At 44.8% G+C, this 21,072-nt stretch overlaps 1 protein-coding gene across 1 annotated transcript in view; it reads right to left on the minus strand.

The window, feature by feature from the left end:
* scube1 (signal peptide, CUB domain, EGF-like 1) overlaps nt 1-21,072 on the minus strand; it is a 106,694-nt gene that overhangs the window by 7,329 nt on the left and 78,293 nt on the right. The window contains exons 8-16 of the mRNA XM_071910107.2: nt 12,517-12,639; nt 8,284-8,400; nt 6,865-6,987; nt 6,564-6,683; nt 4,470-4,568; nt 3,359-3,475; nt 2,225-2,383; nt 1,275-1,478; nt 199-360 (exon numbers count right to left, since the gene is read on the minus strand). Of these exons, the coding sequence (XP_071766208.1) occupies nt 199-360; nt 1,275-1,478; nt 2,225-2,383; nt 3,359-3,475; nt 4,470-4,568; nt 6,564-6,683; nt 6,865-6,987; nt 8,284-8,400; nt 12,517-12,639 (1,224 nt within the window). The remainder of the gene's footprint in view (nt 1-198; nt 361-1,274; nt 1,479-2,224; nt 2,384-3,358; nt 3,476-4,469; nt 4,569-6,563; nt 6,684-6,864; nt 6,988-8,283; nt 8,401-12,516; nt 12,640-21,072) is intronic.

The raw sequence follows: 21,072 nt of genomic DNA on the forward strand, positions 1-21,072 counted from the left end.
TACTGGCTTTAAAAAATAGTACACAAAAAAGCTTCTCAATTACACTAATGTGAGTAAATGTAATTAGTCACTTCCAGCTTTGGTTCTATCTATATTTGGGAAAGAACATGCTGTGTGTCTGTTGCAGCTCTACTTGCAGTACTACTGGAGGAGAGTTGCAGGACAGATGCGGGATGGGGGGCGTTTCTGAACACTCACCTCCACACTGAGACACATTCTTGGCTCCGGCGACGCCCTGTCCCTCGGTGCTGGGACAGGGCTCACAGGACAGCTGGCCCACGGTGTCCTGGTACGTCCCGGGAGGACACTGCATACACTGCTCCTGCTCCCCGCTGTAGAACGTCCCGACGGCACAACTCACTGAGGAGGCAGAGGAGAGGTTCATACTTTTAATACCGCTGTAATACTACTATGAGGATGAGGCTGATACTTTTAACACTACTTTAATGCTTCCACTGTTTCGTAAGCAATATGCAGAGGTCGATGGGAAGAGGATAGATTCAAGTCTGCAATCAGGGTTAGGGTTAGAAGAAGGTGCGTATCAGAACATAGAAAAAAAAAGAAAACATATCATCCAAAGTGGAAATCAATACCTTATTCTTATTCCTTCTGTATTACTTTTGCATACACAACAAAACAAAGTTTGTTTTAGTTCTACCTCTATATACAACACACCATGTCACACTAACCACAAACAATTGTGGGGTTTCATTCCAAAACAATGCATATTTTGTGAAAAAAAAGACTGTTACCTGATGTTCATTGCTCAATATTTGAAAAACAGTCTGACAGACAATTATATCGTGTGAAATGTTATTGTTTTGTAAGTAAATATCTCAAGAGAGCTAATATTTAGCAGTCAGTTTTACTTTCATGCCTGCAATCACATTTATCAAATCTCATATATTATCATATATATCATATATTATCATAATATATGATCATATATCTAATATCAGGATGAAAGTTTTGAACAATGAATTCCCTTATTAGTGCTGACTGAGCATCAGAGCTAATCTGCAACACAATGAATTCACAAACTCTTTAAACTAAACTTAAAGAAATAATCTGATTGGTTGAGTTAAACCTCAGTGGGCGGAGCCAAAGAACCACAATAACGTTAGACTGAAGCCCCGTGAAAAAGACAAGAGGTAACTGAAAGAAAAACTGCAAAAAATGCAATCTAGCCATACTACGTTTCCGCCTCCACAGCAGCTCTACCTCTGAGAGACGTTTGAAGAAATAAATAAAACTCCAGTCTTCCTCAAACTCACCGCATTTTCCGTCTCGCAGGACTTGCCCGGTGCTGCAGGCCTCGGCGCCGTCCGGCACGCGGGCCGGCTTCTGGGCCACCTCGTACTCCGTCCCCGAGAACTGGATGTAAAACTGCTGTTTGTTGATGGACTTCCTGAGCGTCCGCATGGCGTTCTGCAGCCTCTGCTTCATCCTGGCCCGCACACACTCCACATTACAGGAGTCTGAGGCAAAGACACACAGAGGAGGGGAAACTGTGAGCTCCAGCTGGTGGTCATCATAAGGCAAACAACCACCAATATAAAGAAAAATCTATTTGATTCTCAGAAAAGTACTGATTCCCTTAAAAGACCCAATCCTTATCACTGTAAAAAATCTAAATCTTAACAAGTCATTCAGTCTAATACTGAGTCCTTAAAATCCTAATTTTCTTAAAATAAGTGAAAAAATCTGTCAGTGGGGTTTGATAATTTCACTTGTTTCTGATGCAAATCAACTTGTTTCAAGAATTTTCTAGAATCAAGTGTCATTTTATTGAGAGAAGTGCAGTGATCTGCCTCATTCTAAGATACTGACACTCATTTCTAGAAAATTCCTGAAACAAGTGAAACTGCATTGGAAACAAGTGGAATTATCTCACCCCACTGGCAGATTTTTTCACTTGTTTTAAGAAAATTAGGATTTTAGGATTCAATAATAGACTAAAGGACCTGTTGGATATTTTTTGCAGATCAGTTTGATACTACTTACAATCCTGTATAGTATGAATTTACATCATAAAGATTTATTCTGTTAAGTCAGAAGATAAGGGATCTTAACCTGTTCGACGTCAGAGGTTTTTGATTTTGAGATTGCTATGAATTGAGAATAAGATATGTACACACTAAATACATAGAAATAAGAAATGCAATAAGCATAAATGAAACACCAGAGAAGTAGGGACAAGATAGGTAATAACATGATCACACACCGGAGGCTTCCTCCTCCTTCATCTCCATCTCAAACTCGGCTGTGATGTGGGAAACCTCTTTGGAGGGAGACTTGCGTCCTCGCCGGCGTTTCTTGGACGAGTCGCACTTCAGATTGACGAAAGTCACCTGGCAGTCGTCGGTGCAGGGGAACTGGCCTCCTGCCAGGGGAAAAACAGAGCGAAGAGTTGGGAGGAGGAAGGAGGAGGAAGAGGAGGAGATGGAGAAGGAGATGGAGAAATACGTGAGGAAGAGGAGAGGCAGAGGGAGGAGGAGGAGATAAAAGAAGAGGACGAGGAGAAGCAGGAGGAAACGGAAGAAGAAAATAGGAACAAGGAGCAGATGAATTAGTGAACTGAATCTTTAATCTTCATTTTCCTGGATGTTTATTGCATTTTACTGTTATTTTAATTCACATAAACTTTTGTTTCATAGTATGAAGAAGGGAGCGACAGGAAAGATGTGAGAGGAGGGGAGCGATATGAGTCAAGAGCCATGAAGTTCAAACCCACAGCCAATGTTGGGGAGCAGTTTACATGTCATTAAACTAGTAGTACTATAGTACTACTAACAACTAACTATATTTTGTAGCTTAATGTTGAATTTAATTCAAATTTGCATAATGTTTTAGACTACTTTTTGTCACTTTGAGGTTTAGTTAACTACTGTGACTACCAACTATTGTAGGCTATACAGCAAAATAAGGGAATTGCATTTTTGTAATCCTTTTATTATTTTATTTTTTATCTGTGCCTCTCATGTCTTGATTCAACCTCTTTCCCCCCCCCCTCCCCCACCACCTCCCATTTTTAATAAGCTCACTTTCTACCAAATAATTAATATTTTTTGCAGTCATGTGATTTTGTATCACATGACATTGTAGAAGCAGATATGACTGTTTGTACAAGTAGTTTGAATTGCCTTTTCTAAGTAACTTTAGGTAACAAATCTCTCTTGCGGGTAGCTTTGCTGTAGTTCAGCTTCTTCCAATAGCTTTATACAGTTCGACCTCTTTGAATGTGAAGTAACTGGTAGCTTGGAAAACTAGACTTTCAAAGCAGCTTCCCACAAAACCCTAAGCAGTCGTTCTGCTGCTCGACCTGCTGGTCCGACCCTCTGCCTGAGAAGAGGTTTACCTTGCGGGCTCTGCTTGGACGCCTCCCTGTGTTTCTCCTTGTTGCGGGGCCGCAGGTGACACTTGGCGTCTTTGATCTTGAACCTGGCCTTCTGCTTGATGGGCGGGGCCAGCGTGTCTTCATTCACATACGCAGCAGAAAGAACCAGAAGTTAAAGTTAAACATGAAATGGTGTAGCCTGTTGTGCCTGAGTAAGACGTTTTGCAAGTATTTAACACAGATGTTTGGGGCAGCGGTGGCCTAGACGTTAGAGAAGTGGACTGGTTTGATTCCCCAGACTGACTGAGTAAAGGTGGGTGGGGAAAGTGAATGAGTAACTCTCCCCTCCCTCAACAACCACTGCTGAAGTGTCCTTGAGCAAGGCACTGAACCCCCAACTGCTTCAGTGTATCTGCTCAGCAGCTGACAGTAGAAGACGTGTGAATGTGTGGAAATGTATAAATGTGAGGCAGGACGCTGATGGAAAAGAGCAACCGTGCTCAGTTGACTTTTGATCTATAAATAAAGGTTAAAAAAGATGATTTTACATCATGTGGGCAGCAGAATCGCTTAGTGTAGTGGTTCTCAATCTTCTGTTCTGTTCCTCAGGACTCATTCTAGCCATCTAATCAGGAACTGATTCACACCTGGGATGTAAGCTGAATGCAATTAACTACCTGGTAGGGTAGAAAACCAGCAGTATCTGAGAATTTCAATCAATAAAATATATCAAAGAAAAAAACCCTTATGAGACAAGAGAGATTTGAAATTATAGCGAGTAGAAAGTTTTTTCTTTTGAAATGTAGTGAATAAAAGTAACAGTAACAGTCTTAAGTGAAAGAAAAACTTGAGTAAAGTACAGATACTTGAAAATCTTACTTAAGTACAGTAACAAAGTATTTTTACTTTGTTACTTCCCACCTCTGATGGAGAGTGACTACAATGAGCAGGTGGGGGTTCAGTGACCTGTGATTTTAACGTTTTTTACCAACTAGATCATCAATATCTATCTTTTACGTCTTGGTTACCGCTGCCTCTGTGTATCTGTTTGTACAACTGACATGAAGTAATCAAAGCCACACTGAGCACAAACTGCACTACTACAATTCCCATCATGCTTTGCCAACTGTACCGGCACAAGTGGGTAAGGCAGTGGTGGCGTTCCTCTTCTGCGGAGCTTTCCCAGTCTGGACCGGCACCCCACAGCTTAGAGTGTAGCTGTTCTCCGAGTCTGTGGGAAACACACACACACACACACACACACACACACACACACACAGACGGAGTCGTACACACACACATTAGGATCAAGTGAAAAAAGAGGGATCAGACATGATGATGAGAGGTAAGGGAGGCTGAGAGTTTTTAGTTCGTCTGAAAGACTGTGTGACCGGGTCTTCCTGTTGCTTCAAACGTCTGATGAGTGTGTGAATGTGTGCGAGTGTGTGTGTGTGTGTGTGAGATGGAAGCTGTGTGTGTTTCACTTGGCGACGGGCTGGGCCGCGGCACAGTGCAGAGGATTAAAAGAGGTTTATTAGTTTTCTATGGCCTTACTATCCTCCTGTATTTAGGAGCGAGACAGAGCCAAGAGGAAAATCCGCTGCCATGTAAAGTAAAACACACACACACACACACACACACACACACCTCACAAGTATTCACACACATATCCTCGGGGAGTGAGAGAAATTAAACCCCAATTGACAGATCTATGAATCCTCCCTCTCTCCCTCGACAGACACACACACACACACACACACTGACACACACACACACACACACACACACTCACAAAGATGCATTTCAAGTCAGAAATGAGGGATGAAGCCTTCGGAGCTCATAAAAGCGAGATGATTAAATGAGAGGCAGGACTGCAAACGGCCACAGGAATTTACGCGCCTCCTCTCCCCCTCAAATTAAGACACTCTCCAGAAAGATAGAAAAACAAATATTTCACTTTGTGCCGGAGCGTTATCCATCATTCTCACACGGCGGCGGCCAAGGCAAACGGAGCGAGGGGCCGCGCTACGGAAACGTGGCGCGATCAAAGAATGCAATCGATTTACAGATGTGCCTGTGTGTGTGTGTGTGTGTGTGTGTGTGTGTGTGTTAAGTGCTATCGCAGCAGGACGGGGCCGGGGTGCCAGCCAAAGTGCGAGGCGAGGCGACGCCAGGAAAGCCCGGGACAGTGAAAAACACATCAGTCTGACTGCAGGAGCGACAAAAACAGCAGTAAGGAGCGTGGATTCCTTCGTCAGGCATCACTGGCATCAAGTGGCAGGACGGCACGGATCGATCCAGAGGGCTGTGACTGCCGGCTGTCATCACCAGAGGGCAGCAATGTGTTCGGCATGACTGCATTTACTGCACATTTTACATTTTAGGGCATTCCAGAGTGACTTAAAATGAATGCAAGGGCAAAATGGGTAACCCTTTAAATTACAGGCCATTCATTATGTAGTAATGGCTGGAAATAACTAAGTATTATCCACATAAATCAGATGTAATAACTATTTATAGCTTTAGAATGACTGGTAGTTACTGACTAAGTTGTTCTGTTTCTGTTGTTTTCTGTTGTTTCTGTTGTCATTTATGTAAAGTTACTATGGAGTACGATTGTATACCTATGTGAATATAGAAAGGTGCTGCAGGCGAAGGATATAAACTAGTTGAAAAAGGAAGAAACACACTGTCTGCATTGATTTCTCTTCCATTCATTACAGAAAGTGACGACACCTGTGCAGAAACAATCAATGTTTTTTCATTAGGTTGCTTATAATGTAGAGTACATTATACATACAATAATACATACAATAATACATTATATATTTTAGAAAAGGCATACCAGTACTGACTAAGGGTTAGTGTGTATTTTTTTTAGTGTATTTTCATACGATTTGTTGATGGTAAGCAATGCATTAAAAAACACCAGACTTATCCTTTAATGTTTCTTATCTATAACAATGTACTGTATTTTCATACATCTGTAAATCTGTGACTAGGCAACATAAAGAATTATTTCTAGCCAATAGGAACTTTGTATTGGCATGATGAAGATGCAGTCAGTATCTTTTATCTTCAATATCTTTGTCTATAACCTTTACTGCTGCAGTGATCAAATTAACCCCTCAGGGATCAATGAAGTTCATCGTATCTCGTCTTATGTAATCTTATAAGAAGAAAATGAAGTGTGTGTGTGTGTGTGTGTGTGTGTGTGTGTGTGTACCTGCGAGGAACAGGGCGTTGGAGGGGCAGGAGAGCGAGCAGACCTCCACCCCTCCGCTCTTGGCGCAGGTCAGCTGGGCGCGCGGCGCTGGCTTCCCATTGGGCAGACACTTCACCGCCTCTGAGGAACACACAGAGTCACATCACCATGACAACCACCTAGACACACACACACACACACACGCACGTTCAGCTCTGCCGCAAGGAATACGCCATGCCACACAGGTACAAACACACAGGTGGACAAACACACACACACACACACACACACGCACACACACACACACACCATTGGTGCTTACCGACGCAGTCCTTCTTGTTCCAGTGGAGTTTCTGTCCAGGCGGACACACACACTCATAGCCGCCCTGGGTGTTTACGCAGCCATACTCACAGCTCCCGTTGTTGATGCTGCACTCGTCAATGTCTGAGACACAACCAGAGACAGCATTATAGTCAGTGTGTGTGTGTGTGTGTGTGTGTGTGTGTGTGTGTGTGTCTGTATTTGTACATTTTTATTTAGACAGTGGCTAAGTAGAGAGGGAGACAGAGTAGGGAGCCATGATTCCAGAGGTGACGGTCTTAAAGGTGCTCTTTGTAGCATTTTAACATTGACAAATCATTAACACATTATGTTTGAGACATTAGTGTAATTACCATAAACAAACAAGACCATCAAAGGGAAGACTGTCAGTTTCTACCAGCCTCTACACTGCTTTTTACATTGTGTGCCACCTGGTCGGAGTTCGCGGGAAATCTGCTGGATTGCTTTACGGCACTTCCTCTTTACTACAGGAAGCAAAGGGATTCATGGGGAATGTAGTCTTAATTTTGAGAAACACTAGCTGTAACAATACCACTGGTGTGAGTTAGAGGCTACCAATCGTCTCGACCATGGTCTCACTTGTTTACTGTAATTGTGTCAAAGTATCATAATTAATTTGACAATGATATATTGATGTTTAAAAATGCGACACATACACTCCCAACTAATTCTGGGCACTTGTACTATGTCTTTCGTAGCTCCTGTATTGTGCATTTGAAGCTACTTTGAAGCAATCACAGCAACTGCAGCAGTCCAATTTGATGTGAAATTTTTTTTTTGACATATGTGATGTGAACGCTGCAGACACATCCTGTCCTTTCTGCTGATGGAGCTGCAGCTAAACAGTAGCGTCCCGCCCCCGATCAATGACGTCACTGTCGGTCAATTTAACAATAGGAGAGTCACAGCTGGAAAAATCTTTTGACCCTGAGCTACAGGTGTGTGACAGCACACACACACACACACACACACACACACACACAGACACATATACTATACACACAAAGATGCAGACACACAAACACACACACACACTTACAAACTCCAGGCAGGCGCTATTCAGGGGAACTGAGGTGTGAGAGTGCTTTCAGCAGCAGCCGTCTGCACACGCTCAGCCACCCTTCACCTTCACACACTCTGAAAAGCATCTCCCTCTCAGTCACACACACACACACACACACACACACACACACACACACTCACAAACACACATTCTCTCTACTCTCTCAGACTCACAAACTTCAACTTTAACCCTATCAAACAGCCAGTTCCCATTTCTCTTCCATCTATATATTCCGCTCTAGTATCCGTGATTGTGAGTGTGTGTGTGTGTGTGTGTGCCCCTGTGCACATGTATGTGATACGGCCATATGTGAGTGAGACAGGTGTGATACTCACCCCCACAGTGTGTGAGGCCGTACAGAGTGTATCCCTTGTGGCACAGGCACTCGAAGCTGCCGGGGTAGTTGATGCAGGTGTGGTCGCAGGTCCTCTCAAAGGAGCATTCGTCAATGTCTGTCAGGGAGAGATCAAAGACATGTGTGTGTGATGCATGCTGGGAAGTGGAGGGAAACAGCTACATGCAGTGGAAAAGCAATGAGAACAAACAACAGACACACTTGTCACAGCTGTAGATATTCAGCTTTGTATTAGCAAATTAGCAACTTCGCAACTTTAGAAATCAGTTTGGTTCACTCTTCAGTGCGATCAGAGTCACAGAAATGATGTTTTCTCTGTTTCATCTGATTCACAAACAAGGAAACATGGAAAATTACATGGGATCTGATGTAACTATCCCCTCTGCTATTTTGGGAGAGCACCCATGGAGAAACCTGTTAGAGGAAAGAGGTGGGAGACAGCAGGTTGAATGTTTAACCGCTCTCGACAATCATTTCAGTGATTTCAATGTTTGCATAATGCCTCTCCTGTCTCGGGACGGGATTTCTCCAAAATGTGTTGAGTAATGTAAGGGGGTCAATATCACCACAGGGTGCCATTGGGACTTCTCATCATCCAAACTTTTTTGTCTATTTCCAGTTTCAACTGGATACATTAGAAAATAGACTACTCAAAAATCCCATTATCCAAACCATTACATTTTCAGAAAGATAGTGTCTCTTTGTCTAAAATGTATAAAATACACCTTGCATCTTATGTCATTATATTGATATGTTCATAAAAAGTTATCCTTTAATAAGTAAACTTTGTCAAATTGATTCTTTTCATCTTCATGAAATTAGAATGATTTTCTGTATATTGGGGACACTAAAGACTCCCTACAGAGATACTGACCCATGGATGACGTGTTGACTTTTTAGGGGGGTTCCATTTGGACAATTGTTCCCCCCCAAAATGGTATTATGAGGTGACAAGATGATTTGGATTTGACTGTGAAAAAAATGAAATGTATTGCCATGTTTTCAATCTTGGTGAGAAACGCCTTCTGCTAGAGAATACATGAACATTTGCAGCCTCAAGGCTTCTTAATTAAGAATCAAGTAAAAAAAAAAGTGTGTAAAGTCAAAATAAAAATTGTCATTTGGTGTTTAAGTTCTACATTTGGCTTGTTTACGCCTGCAACAGGAGGTTTTTGATGGGAGTGTTTTCGGTGGCCAGGAGCCAACATGTTTGAGCACGGCTGCATTAGGCCAGTGATCCTTCAACTTCTCAAACCTTAACTCAACCTGAGAAGCATGCAGCCTCGCACCGGGCAAGCCTCCCGAACACGTCCCGCGGCTGCTGCCGTCCTGTGGGCGGCGCTGCAACCGCAGCACAGGCGTCGCTGCATTCCACAAATATTGATCGGATTATGACTCGGTTTAGTCACGGTCCAAATCAGTCTAATGAAAGTACGTCAAGGCTTTGGCCCGCTGCATCATGGGAAGCAAAGGCCAGGGGGGGGATGAGTGGTCTGAAGACAGTGTAATCTTAATGACCGGTCTGTAGACAAACACAGGCTGCTCTCCCCCGACTCCAGAGGCCGTCCCATTAATCAGAGTGGAGATTATAGTAAACAAATACATGAGTTCAGCACTAAACCAGGACAAGGGCTCATTCTGAATAAACCCATCCGGAAACTCTTGCCTAGATTGGCTTGAGACGGATCAGACTCACCGTTACGTCATCGTCCGAGTGTGTGTGTGTGTGTGTGTGAGTGTGTGAGAGTGTGCACGTCCGCCTGCGCGTGTGTTTATGTATGCTTGTCCGGCACCAAATATTATTAGCCTATCAGGAATTGAGGCCAGCATTTCAAGCTCACCTGGTTTATTTCAATATGTTCCACGGGGCTTTATGGGGTCTAAAAATACGACGTGTTATAATGGAGTTTGTCATGTGGAGGAAGTTGTTAAGGCCTGGATGTTGGCTGGGCAAATACTCCAGGCAACTGTCCATGTGAGGACTTAGGAGTAGCATGCCTGCTTCGAGCTAGCCCGCAACCAGAGCTTACATAAACTGAGATAGGCGCACAGAAGTCGCCTACAGCTGTATGCGCCAGTGTAAAAGTAATAAAGAGGGAATAAAAGGTGTTGGTTTCTGGTTTGGATGATATGTGTGTGTTTTTCTGCGTGCGCCGAGACACACCCTCTGTCATCAAGTGTTGTTTTGACAGTAATGGCTGACTTTTACCTAACCGCTGACAGAGTTCTCTCTCTCTCCCTGTCTAATCTCTCTATCTCTCTCCCAACCTTTCTAAACATTTACAAGGGAAGGAACCATTTGTGGATGTTGCTTATGAAACTATGGCAAAGTATTAACTTCTCTCTCTGGTTCGGTCTCGCTCGGGCCGATTCTGGCAAACGCGCCGACGCTGGCATGTAGGGTTTTACCAGGAGCTGTTTTCTCTGGATAAGCTCTCTGGCACGGAAAAGAACTGACAAATTAAACATTATAGTTGAGTTAAAAAATAATGTTGCAACTGAACATACCATGCTGTCGGTGGATGGGACAGGCCTGGAAGCTGCCATGATATGTGGCAAAGAGGAGAAACGCTAACTGTGATGTGGTTTAACACTCTCAACACTGTCACATTAAGGATCCAAACCCACTACAACAAATACACTGTTTATAAAACTCTGCACAACAGCTTTGCAGTCAATCACACACACACATGCAGGCACACACACGCGCACACTCACTGTTTGGTGTTTTTGGTACAGCGACAGAAGCGCCTCGGGGCTTTGTTGTTAATAAAAATCATTTTGTGTTTGTGCGCTCTGCTGTCTCGCTTGCTGTGACTTGTAACCAGGAATCTGCCCTTGGTCGTCCAAACATAACCGCAGATTAGATGGAGGCATCTTGATAGAGATGTACACTACACACCCAGCCGAGGAAGTCAGCCACTCTGGAACAACAAGCACATCTCTGTGGAGGCCGATCCCACTCAACACTTTGTGGCTGCGCTACGGGCTGCATCGCCTGATCATCGGTGTGTGTGTGTGTGTGTGTGTGTGTGTGAGTGTGTGTTTTATAACTTGTATTTACCCAGGGGACGTTGACTGAGCATGCACGCTCTTTTCCAGTAACACCCTGCTTCACATTCATGCATTTCCACACATTTCCACACTGCAAAAAGTCTTCGTCTTAACAAGTCATTTACTGTATTATTGAGCCCTAAAATCATAATTTTTTTTTCAAATAAGTGAAAAAATCTGCCAGTGGGGGTTGATAATTTCACTTGTTTCCAATGCAAATCAACTTGTTTCGAGAATTTTGTAGAATCAAGTGTCATTTTCTTGATAGTAGTGCAGTGATCTGCCTTATTCTGACTTGTTTCAAGATACTGACACTCATTTCTAGAAAATTCCTGAAACTGTATTGGAAACAAGTGGAGTTATCTCTCCTCACTGGCAGAATGTTTCTCTTGGTTTAAGAAACATACGATGCGAAGGCTGAATATGAGACTAAATGACTGAATGGACTCTTTTTGCAGTGGAGTACGGCCACAGTTTTCTACTGTTGGTTCAGTGCCTTGCTCAACGGCACTTTGACAGTAGCTGTGGAAGGAAGAGAGAGAGTTTCTCGTTCACTTTCCCTGCCCTGTTTTTTTCCGCCGGTCGCTAACCTCTATCCTTTCGCCACCATATTGTGTGCATGTGTTAGTGTGTGTGTGAGCGTAGCTTCTATTGTCCAGGAAAACAGTCAAATAAAGTGATTCCCCTCAGCTATGGGACGCCCTGCCTGAGAATCTCAGGCTAGCAAAATCAATATAATTTTTTAAGTCACTTCTTAAAACCTACTTTAATGTAAAGGCATTCTCTTCGTGTTTTCGTATTTTGTTCTATTTTAATTAGTTTTATTCCGTTTTATTATTTATTGTACTCCATGTCATTGTAATCCTTCTTTTAGATGGTTTTCTTTTCTATTTTTAAGTCCTTTATCTCATATGATGCTTTATTGACTTTTTAAACTCTATTTTTCTTTCTTCTTTCTTTCTTATTATTGCCTTTCATCGAGTTTCCCCTGATTTCCTTCCAAGTCGCCTCAGCTGCCGGAAAGATCCACACCATGAGAGTCAAGTGGAGGTTTTGAGAACATGTTGAGAGCTCGTCGGCGGGCGGCGCTCCAACCTGGCAACGGCATTCAAAGCGACATGATCGGACTCGGCGTGATTGGCGGCTGTCGGTCACTGACCTTGGCAGGTCCGCTCGTCGGTGAGCAGCTTGTGGCCTTTCTGGCAGCTGCACTCGAAGGAGCCGACGGTGTTGCGGCAGAAGTGGTCACAGCCTCCGTTGTTCTCCTGGCATTCGTCGATGTCTGGATGGAGAAAATGAAAGAAACGGTGTTGATAAAAGCATTTTAACAGTCTCATTCCAAAAGGATATATCTATAAAATATTACCTGACGTTCACTGCTCAATATGATGAATGATTTCATCCTCTAAAATGTTATTATGTTTCACTACAGAGCTAAAAATCACCCATAGTGATGTAAGCAATTACTTATTTTGGAATTCAACTTTTCATTTTCTCCCTGATATTTGGTGTCTTTCGCTGTCTGTATATGAGGCCCTGAAAACAATATCACTGAGACAAATTCCTTCATTTATTGTATCTGGTGACTGAAGTTATTTGGATTCCTCAATGCCACTGCACAGCATCTCTCTCACATGGATACACACACACACACACACACACACACAAACTCAGTTATGCCATGATTAAATCTGCATCAACACCTCTCTCAGACCTCTAAATTGGCAGACAACACGGTAAAACTTCACTAATATACTAAAAATCTATTCTAAGCGCTTGGTGAGAAAGTCTTTACTGGCATGAAGGTGTCAGAGATTGGTGGAGGGGGAGGGGGAAGGGAGCGGGGAGTCGGGGGGGGGGGGGGGAGGGGGGGGGGGGGATTTTTCCTAATGCTCTTTATTTTTTGCGCTTCAGGAAGCAAACAGGAGTTGGCAGCGCTGAAAGACAGTCGTCAAGTTTCCACCCAAGTCCTGACCACAATGCCGGCATGCCAGTTCAGCGGAGGCTCAGCCAGTCTCTGTCACGCACATACTGTCACTGCAGCGGCATCAGATTAACACAAAACAAACACACTCTGTACGCTCTAACCCTCCACGCCACTTTTTCCATCGATATTGTGTTTATGTGATTTTCTCATTCTCTCGTTTCTTTCTCCATCTTTTTACTGACTTTCCGACATCATGTGCTGCACTTTATCATGGTGTATGAGAGTGTGTGTGTGTGTGTGTGTGTGTGTGTGTGTTATGCAAGCGTGCACGCTGCGATGGGTACATTAAGTGTAATGCGTGCTATACACGGCTCCAGCGGGAGCGTCGATCTGTCTTCGGAGGTTTAGCTTGGGGCTTGTTCACAGGGATCCCACTGTCTCATCCCGTGATATGCTAGTTACCTGGAACTAATGGAGTCTAGCTGCTGAGAGAGAGAGAGGGAGAGAGAGAGAGAGAGAGAGAGGGACTATGACTGGGAATCCATTCTAATATAGGCCAGTGACTGAATATTTGGAGGGTGGGTGGTCAATCGTGGGCCACCATGTTGGAGGGGTAACAACAAAAGGGATGAATGTACTGTTCTCATGTCTTCTTCCCTGGTTTCCCCCCCTCTTAAAATAGAAACACACCAATTTTCAAACACACCAATTGTTTTCAGCGGCCGACACACACACTGAAGGCGTCCAGTGGAGTCAAACTGGCTTGATGCGTCGCTCCAAACTTGGTTCGATTTGTTCGATGTGTCAAAAAACAGAAACAGCGCTGCTTTTTTTTGTGGTTTCAGAAGCTGCAGTGTTATGATGCATATTTTTTGATAAATTTCTAATTTGCAGTCCTATATTACATGCCGTTTTTGGATTTTGTTAAGTAGTACCGTTTGGCAGCTGACTAGTTTTTAGAATAGTGAGACTACTAGGTGACAGAGTTTATGTCATCATGTTATAATATATTACCCACATTGCTGTGGCGAAGTGTAAATGCACATCTCCTGCCTGCAGAGCGCCACAGAAACATCAAACCAGCTCGTCCTGTGCATTCGGGCCTGTATAGTATACTTTGTCCCATAAACAAACAAAATTATTGCAGCTTTCCCACCCCTTCCCCTGATCCTCTGCAGTTCGAGCCGCCTGTAGTCCTGGGAGAAAGTGGCTGCTGAATCCCGGAGGAATAAAGCCTGGATACCTGAGCTCCGGCCCAGGTGTGGCGAGGCGATCCAGAGACACAGATTCAGAAATAATAATAAAGCGAGCGCAATCCCCCGAGGCTGCATGTTCAGTGCCAACCGCAAACCTGCTGGCAGATCTGGTTTCACAACCCCCCCCCCCCCCACACACACACACACCCTCCCCCACACACTGCACCCCATCACCCCGTCCCTGCTACAGTGCCCTCAGCTGAACCCATGCTGCAAAAACATGTCCATCTTTTTTCCTTTAGGTAACAATCTGCAACATTTTCATATAATTAAATGTGAGTTTTGCTAATCTCTACCAATGATTGATGTAACACATTAGTGATTCAACCTATATCCAGTTCATGAAAGCTTTTACATTAGCTCTTTCCTGGGAAAAAATCCTCTGCTGCACAGGAAGTGATGCATTTTACATTTCTGCGTTGTTTGGAATAAACAGAAGAAGAAGAACTGGGTAGTTAGCATGAGCAGCGATAGCCACCATGGCTGAACAGACAAAGAAAAGAGAAACTCAGGCCACATCCACACTAATACGTTTTCGTTTTAAAACGCCGTTTTAAAACGAAAACGATCTCCGTCCACACGAGCGTTTCAGAAATAATCTGAAAGCCTGAAAAAGCATATCATGACCATTCACGTACACTCGGCATGTGCGTGCCGGTGTAAACAGGAAGCAGATTGTCTACTCTGCGGTTGGTCGCTTAGTTGCAGAAAATTCTACGGAGGAAGAACAGCAATGGCGAAAAGTACGACCAGAGATTTCTTTGCTTGGACCGACGACGAGGTGGAACTGTTACTGAAAGTAATAAGGTATAGTATAAGGAAAGGACACGTCGTGACTGATAAGACCCAATCAGGAAGCGAACGTGGGCGTCTGCGTCATCGTTTTCAAAAGTCTCCGTTTCCGCCCGTCCGGACTAAAACGCAATCACGGAGTTTTCGAACTAAAACGGGGTCAGCAGCGTTTTCAAAAGTCTCCGTTTTAGGGGTCCGAAAACGCCGGAGTAGTGTGGACGATAGGCGTAAACGTAGCAAAAGTTATGCGTTTTAAAACGAAAACGTATTAGTGTGGATGTGGCCTCAAGCTGCAACAACAGAAAACCCAAGCTCCGCCCACACTGTTTGATTGACAGGTGATCTCTGGGAAGTGCAGTGCAGAAACAACACAGCAATGAGCGTTTAGAGCCAAAGATGTCGCCAAAATGGACGAGGAAGAGAAGGAGAGGGAGGTGGAGGAAGAAAAAGAGGTGGATGAGGAAGGTATGGGGCGAGAAAGAAGAGGAGGAGAAGGGAGAGGAGGAGGAGACAAGAGGATGTAAAAGCTTGGAGAGGGAGAAAGAGGAGGAGGTAGAAAGAGAAGAAGAGGAGGAGGAGGAGGAGAGAGGGAGGAGGGAGAGGACAATAGTCTGGCAGATTACACGGGCTAAACCCTTTTTGATTGGTGCTCTAAGTGATGAAAACTGCAAGGGATTAACACCTAAGCCTTTGAGCCAGGGAATAAGTCAAGCAAGACACCAGAAATACAGCAGAGGAGTGGAGGGGAGAGAGGGAGGAGAGAGGGAGGAGAGGAAGAGAGGAGGGTGAGAGAGAATGGAGAAAGAAGGAGAGAAAAGGGAGAGGAGGGAGGGAGAGAGAGAAGGGAGAGAAGAAGGAAATTAAGGGGAGAGAGGAGGGAGTGGAAGGAGTAGAGGAAGAAGAGGAAAGAAGAGGAAAAGTCGAGAGCGAGAGAGGAAGGAAAGAAGAAGAAGAGAAGGGGGGAGGAAATGGAGAGGTGGGAGAGAGATAGGAGAGAGTAGATAGAGAGGAGGGAGAGAGAAGGATAGAGGAAGGGGAAGAGGGAGAGGAGGGAGAAAGGAAGGAGAAAAGAGAGAGAAAGGAGGGAAAGAGAAGGGAGAGAAGGAAGAGAGAGGAATGAGAAGGAAGGGACAGATAGAAGAGACGAGGGAAGGAAGGAAGAGAGGAGGGAGAGGAGGAAGAGAAGAGGGGAAATATGAAGAAGAGAAGGGAGAGAGGAAGAATAGAGGAGGGAGGGAGAAGTGGGGAGAGAGGGAGAGCAAAGTAGGGGAAAGGAGGGAAAGAGGAGGAGAAGAGGGAGAGGAGGGAGAAAGGAAGGAGAGTTGGGTAGAGTAGAGAAAAGGAGGGAAAGAGAAGGAAGAGAGAGGATGGAGAAGGAAGGGACAAATAGAGGAGAGAGGAGGGAGGAAGAGAGGAGGAAGAGAAGAGGGGAAAGATGAAGAGGGATGAAGAAGCAAGAGATAGTGGAAGGAGGAAAAAGGAGAGGAGGGAGAGAGACAGCAAGGGGAGAAATAGGAGAGGGAGAAGGAAGGAAGGGAGGAGGAGGAGGAGGAGGAGGAGGAGGAGGGAGAAACAACAAGGAGAGGGAGAAGGAAGGGAGACGAGAGAGAGAAGAGAGGGTGAAAGGAAGGAGAGAGGAGGAGGAGGAGGAGGGAGAAACGACAAGGAGAGGGAGAAAAAGCAGACGGCAACGGGAGAGGATCCTGCCGACTGAAGGGAGGGGAGAAGAGAGGAGGTGTGAGGAAGGGAGGAAGAGGGAAAGGAAGGAGGAGGAAGAGAAAAGAGAGGAGGTGGAGAGAGTAGCTCCTACACCGGCTTCAGTTTAATTAAAGAACCTATAGCGTGACATGAGCCCATATAAAACAGCCAGTAACCCCTCAGCCACTGTGTTTTTCCACCCGGGCCGCCTGCTGCTCCCCCGTCCCGATCCGCTCGCTCTCCCTATCCTGAGGGAGCTTCTGCTGAATGAACTCTTCATCTAAATATGGAGCCGGGACAGGAATCCACAACGAGCTGGCTGGCCGCGCGCCGCCGCCGCCGCCTCCAAAAAAAAAAAAAAAAAGTAGTAAATATGTCCTGCTGTGCCCTGTCAGCGGCCTTTTAAAGGGATTGTCCCTCCATCTGGCTCGGCTGAAATGGATCCCCCCCCCCCCGCCCCCCTGGTGGCTGACGGTAACAGAGTGAGGCTGTGGGTTTTTTTTTTAAGGCGAACGGGACAGGTAAGGGCGTTCGAGTGCACTTATAAGTGTCTGTCTAACGTCCCGGGACCGATGACGTCAAACCAGGGGAGACGCATTTAGATTGATTAGCCCCCTTTCCAGTTTCTCTTTTTGCTGCGTCAGGCAAATATGTTCTCTTGACTTTTCCCCCCCTCTCTCTCTCTCTCATTCCTTTTGTTTTTTGGTATATTCTCCCTAATTCTCTCTGTGTGTTTCTCCTCCCATGCTCTGTTGTCCCATGTCTAACCTGCAGCACCAGCGGCCCGGAGGGTTTTCAAATCAATCACAGCCGCTTCCCCGTTCGTTTCTTCTTTGGCATGCCGACAGTAGCTGGTGGGGCTGATCTCTATCTGGGAGACAGCAGGAAGGATGGCTGCCTTTCTCCCTTCAGGTTACACACACACACACACACACACACACACCATACTTGCCAACCCTGAGACTCCAGAAATAGGGAGACTATCAAAACCAAAGCAGAAATTTTAATGTTCAGAGATCTTATTTCCTGCATTGTGGTGACTTTTTATAAAAATGTCAATGTTTAATATATGTGTGTGTTGGTCTTGCAGGCAAATTTCTTTTTCTTCGAACTTTCCATTTCTTCGGCTCCAACCAAAACTGATCTAACACCGTAACCATACCAAACTACAAACTTAGTGTAACGCATTTTCCTGACCATTCAGAAACAGCAGTGACAGTACAAGGCCTCGATTTTTTTGTCTTACTATTTTTAACAAATAGAGCAAATGAGCAGATGTTGAAATTTGGGAGAAACATGGGAGAAAATCGGGAGAAACGACACCAGAGGAGAACAGCGGGAGACGGGCATGAAAACCAGGAGAAATTCGGGAGGGTTGGCATGTAAGACCCATAGAGAAACTGAGCTCCCCCCCCCCTCCTGTTCGTTAACATTCCCTCTCTGCCCACGTTGTCTGCGCTCTAATGCCTATGTTAAAAAACGTGGATACCACCCTGGGTCTACCCTGCGCCGAGTCTTTCCCAACGCAGACAGAGAGAGGGCTCCGTAATTATTCTGGCAGCCGCAAACACTGGCAGAACCGCCGCATCTACCCACACTTAATGGCCACTCTGGGGACGGCTGAGCCTTATAACGGGGTATATAATTACCTTTAATGGACCTTAAATAAGCTTTGAGCTTAAATAAATACATTAAGCCTCCGCACATCTTGAAATGATAAACTGCGTGCAAGTTGGTAAATGAGAGAGCGAGAGAGAGGGGATGGAGAGAGGAGGAAAGAGAGGGAGAGAGAAAGAGAGGAAACAGATAACGGCAAGTCAGGAGAGTGGAGGGTGGGGAGAGAGGTGTGGCAGGTCTGATAAAGTCAAAGTCTCCCATCATGCATCTAGCCTGCATCAGTACCGCACGTAATCCCTTCTTGAACATTAAACAGAGGAAGCCAATTATTGTATGGAAAAATAAAAACTCTAATGTCTTTCAACCAACTAGTTCCCAGATGATTCCTTGTAACTTCTGACAGCTGAAAAGAGAGCAAAACATTTTTTTTTTCCAAATTTTGTCTTGCAGAAAGTGCAGCAGCAGTTTAGCAAGCATTCAGTAAACAGTGGGAATTCTACAATGGATTCATCGGTACATGCTCTACATTCAAGTGTAAGAAATACAGTTGGTGTTGTCATACACACACATCTGGGCTGCCGGCGGCCTGGTGGCTGTTGGCGTTCGTTAATGAGGTCGCCGCTAATTAAGACTCCACACATGACTTCACATGGACAGCAAGGATGAGCTGATGAAGAGAGAGGTGGAATCACACCGAGAGTTTTCTTTCTCTCTCTGCTTGTGTCCATCACGCACACACACACACTCACAATCACAGAAACACACACACATGCACACAAATGTACGTGCATATACACACACACACACACACACTCATGATGTTGTGCCTCCCACTCCCACAAATGTCACAAATGTTTCTCCCACAAATGCCTAAATCTTTCCATCTCTGTCTGCCTCACCAGAGGAGTCATTTGTCACTTTCACTATACTAGTCTTGCACATATGAGGGTATACACACACTCACACACACACACAAACACAAACACACACACTGGTGGGCCGTCTCCCAGGATCCATCTCTGACATTTACGCTAGACGATCAATACCTCGCTCTGGCCTTCGATCAATAGTTCCATCCTGTGCCAGGAGCGGTGCCGCTGTCTGAATATCACACAGCATTACCAGACCATTAAATTCTGTTGCTGCCTGCCTGGCTGCCTGCTGCCTGCACATGACAAGGTATCTGCAGGTTTCACAAAGCCAAATTTAGGGCTTTTTAAGAGCTTTTTAATGCTACCTGGAATTGGATTTAAGACCAATTTAACAACCAAAATAAAGAAATAAAAAAGTTGGCAAAAGCAGCTTATTTCCAATTGAACATAGCTAGTGAAAGTTCTTAAACTATAAATAGACAGTATAAGAAAAGGGAACACGGAAATTAATAGTTTGAGGACATGATGTCCAACTTGCACAATGAAAACAAAACATGTTCGACATATTGTATTAACCCTGTTCTATATCGACCTAAAAGTGGATGCATGCATGTGGATCAAATACAACATAAATAAATAAAACTTACACTACTGCTGGTCTCATCTGCAACTTTTGGTGAAACTACACGAGTCAAGCCTTTTGCCTTATTTCGTTCGCCTTACTTTCCAACTCTGGGCGTCTTTCCATCGCTCGCCTACATATCACTGAATGTAAAGAATCTGTCAATACCAGTATCTAATTTTAAATAAAACTAAATTAAAAATAAACCTGTCATTACATGCTGAAAAAATGTACTTCTCCTCCAATTACTTAAGTTCTTGATTGCCAAAACGATACCGCTTTTACACAATGGGAGCTCTATTGGACATGCTGGATATTGAACGATGAACTTCAGGCACTGATTTTTTTCCAGCGTGGATATTTTGGAAATGAAGTCTTCAGCGTGGAGGAGGCCGAGCGCCAAATGAGAAGGCTAGCTAACATCCAGCCGGGCCAAGGGAAACAAGCCCTGCACCTCCTCGCCTGCTGCTCTGCGGGCCTTGGGGCTGCGTTAAGAAGACCAGTGTTTGGAGTGAGAAACCCAACACCAGAAGAGACCCGGTGCGGCTGCAAGGGCTCATACTGTAAGACCGACCGACCCGCTTGATCACCGGTACAGTCTAAACAAACCGCCGCTAATGAGAATGGGGGCGGATGAACCTCGAACCCCTCACCTCTGACCCCAGGATCCAGGGGTCGAGCGCAGGGTCGCCGTTACATAAGAAGCCCGTCTGTTTACCTCGCTCCTCGAAAAGACCAAGAGAGCGAGGAAAGCAAAATGAACATGGAGCGAAACGAACCCGAGAAGGGAATACACCTCTCGCGTTGTCACATAAGCCACGTTTAGGCTCGCTCCGAGGAATGTGCGGCTCGTACCTCCGGGGTCTCGGCCGCGCGGCGCAGAGGAGCTGTGTAGTTTTACCAAATATTTGCAGTAAAAAGCAATTAAATG

This window comes from Centroberyx gerrardi, chromosome 24 (genome assembly GCF_048128805.1).
Source record: "Centroberyx gerrardi isolate f3 chromosome 24, fCenGer3.hap1.cur.20231027, whole genome shotgun sequence".
Lineage (NCBI taxonomy): Eukaryota > Metazoa > Chordata > Actinopteri > Beryciformes > Berycidae > Centroberyx > Centroberyx gerrardi.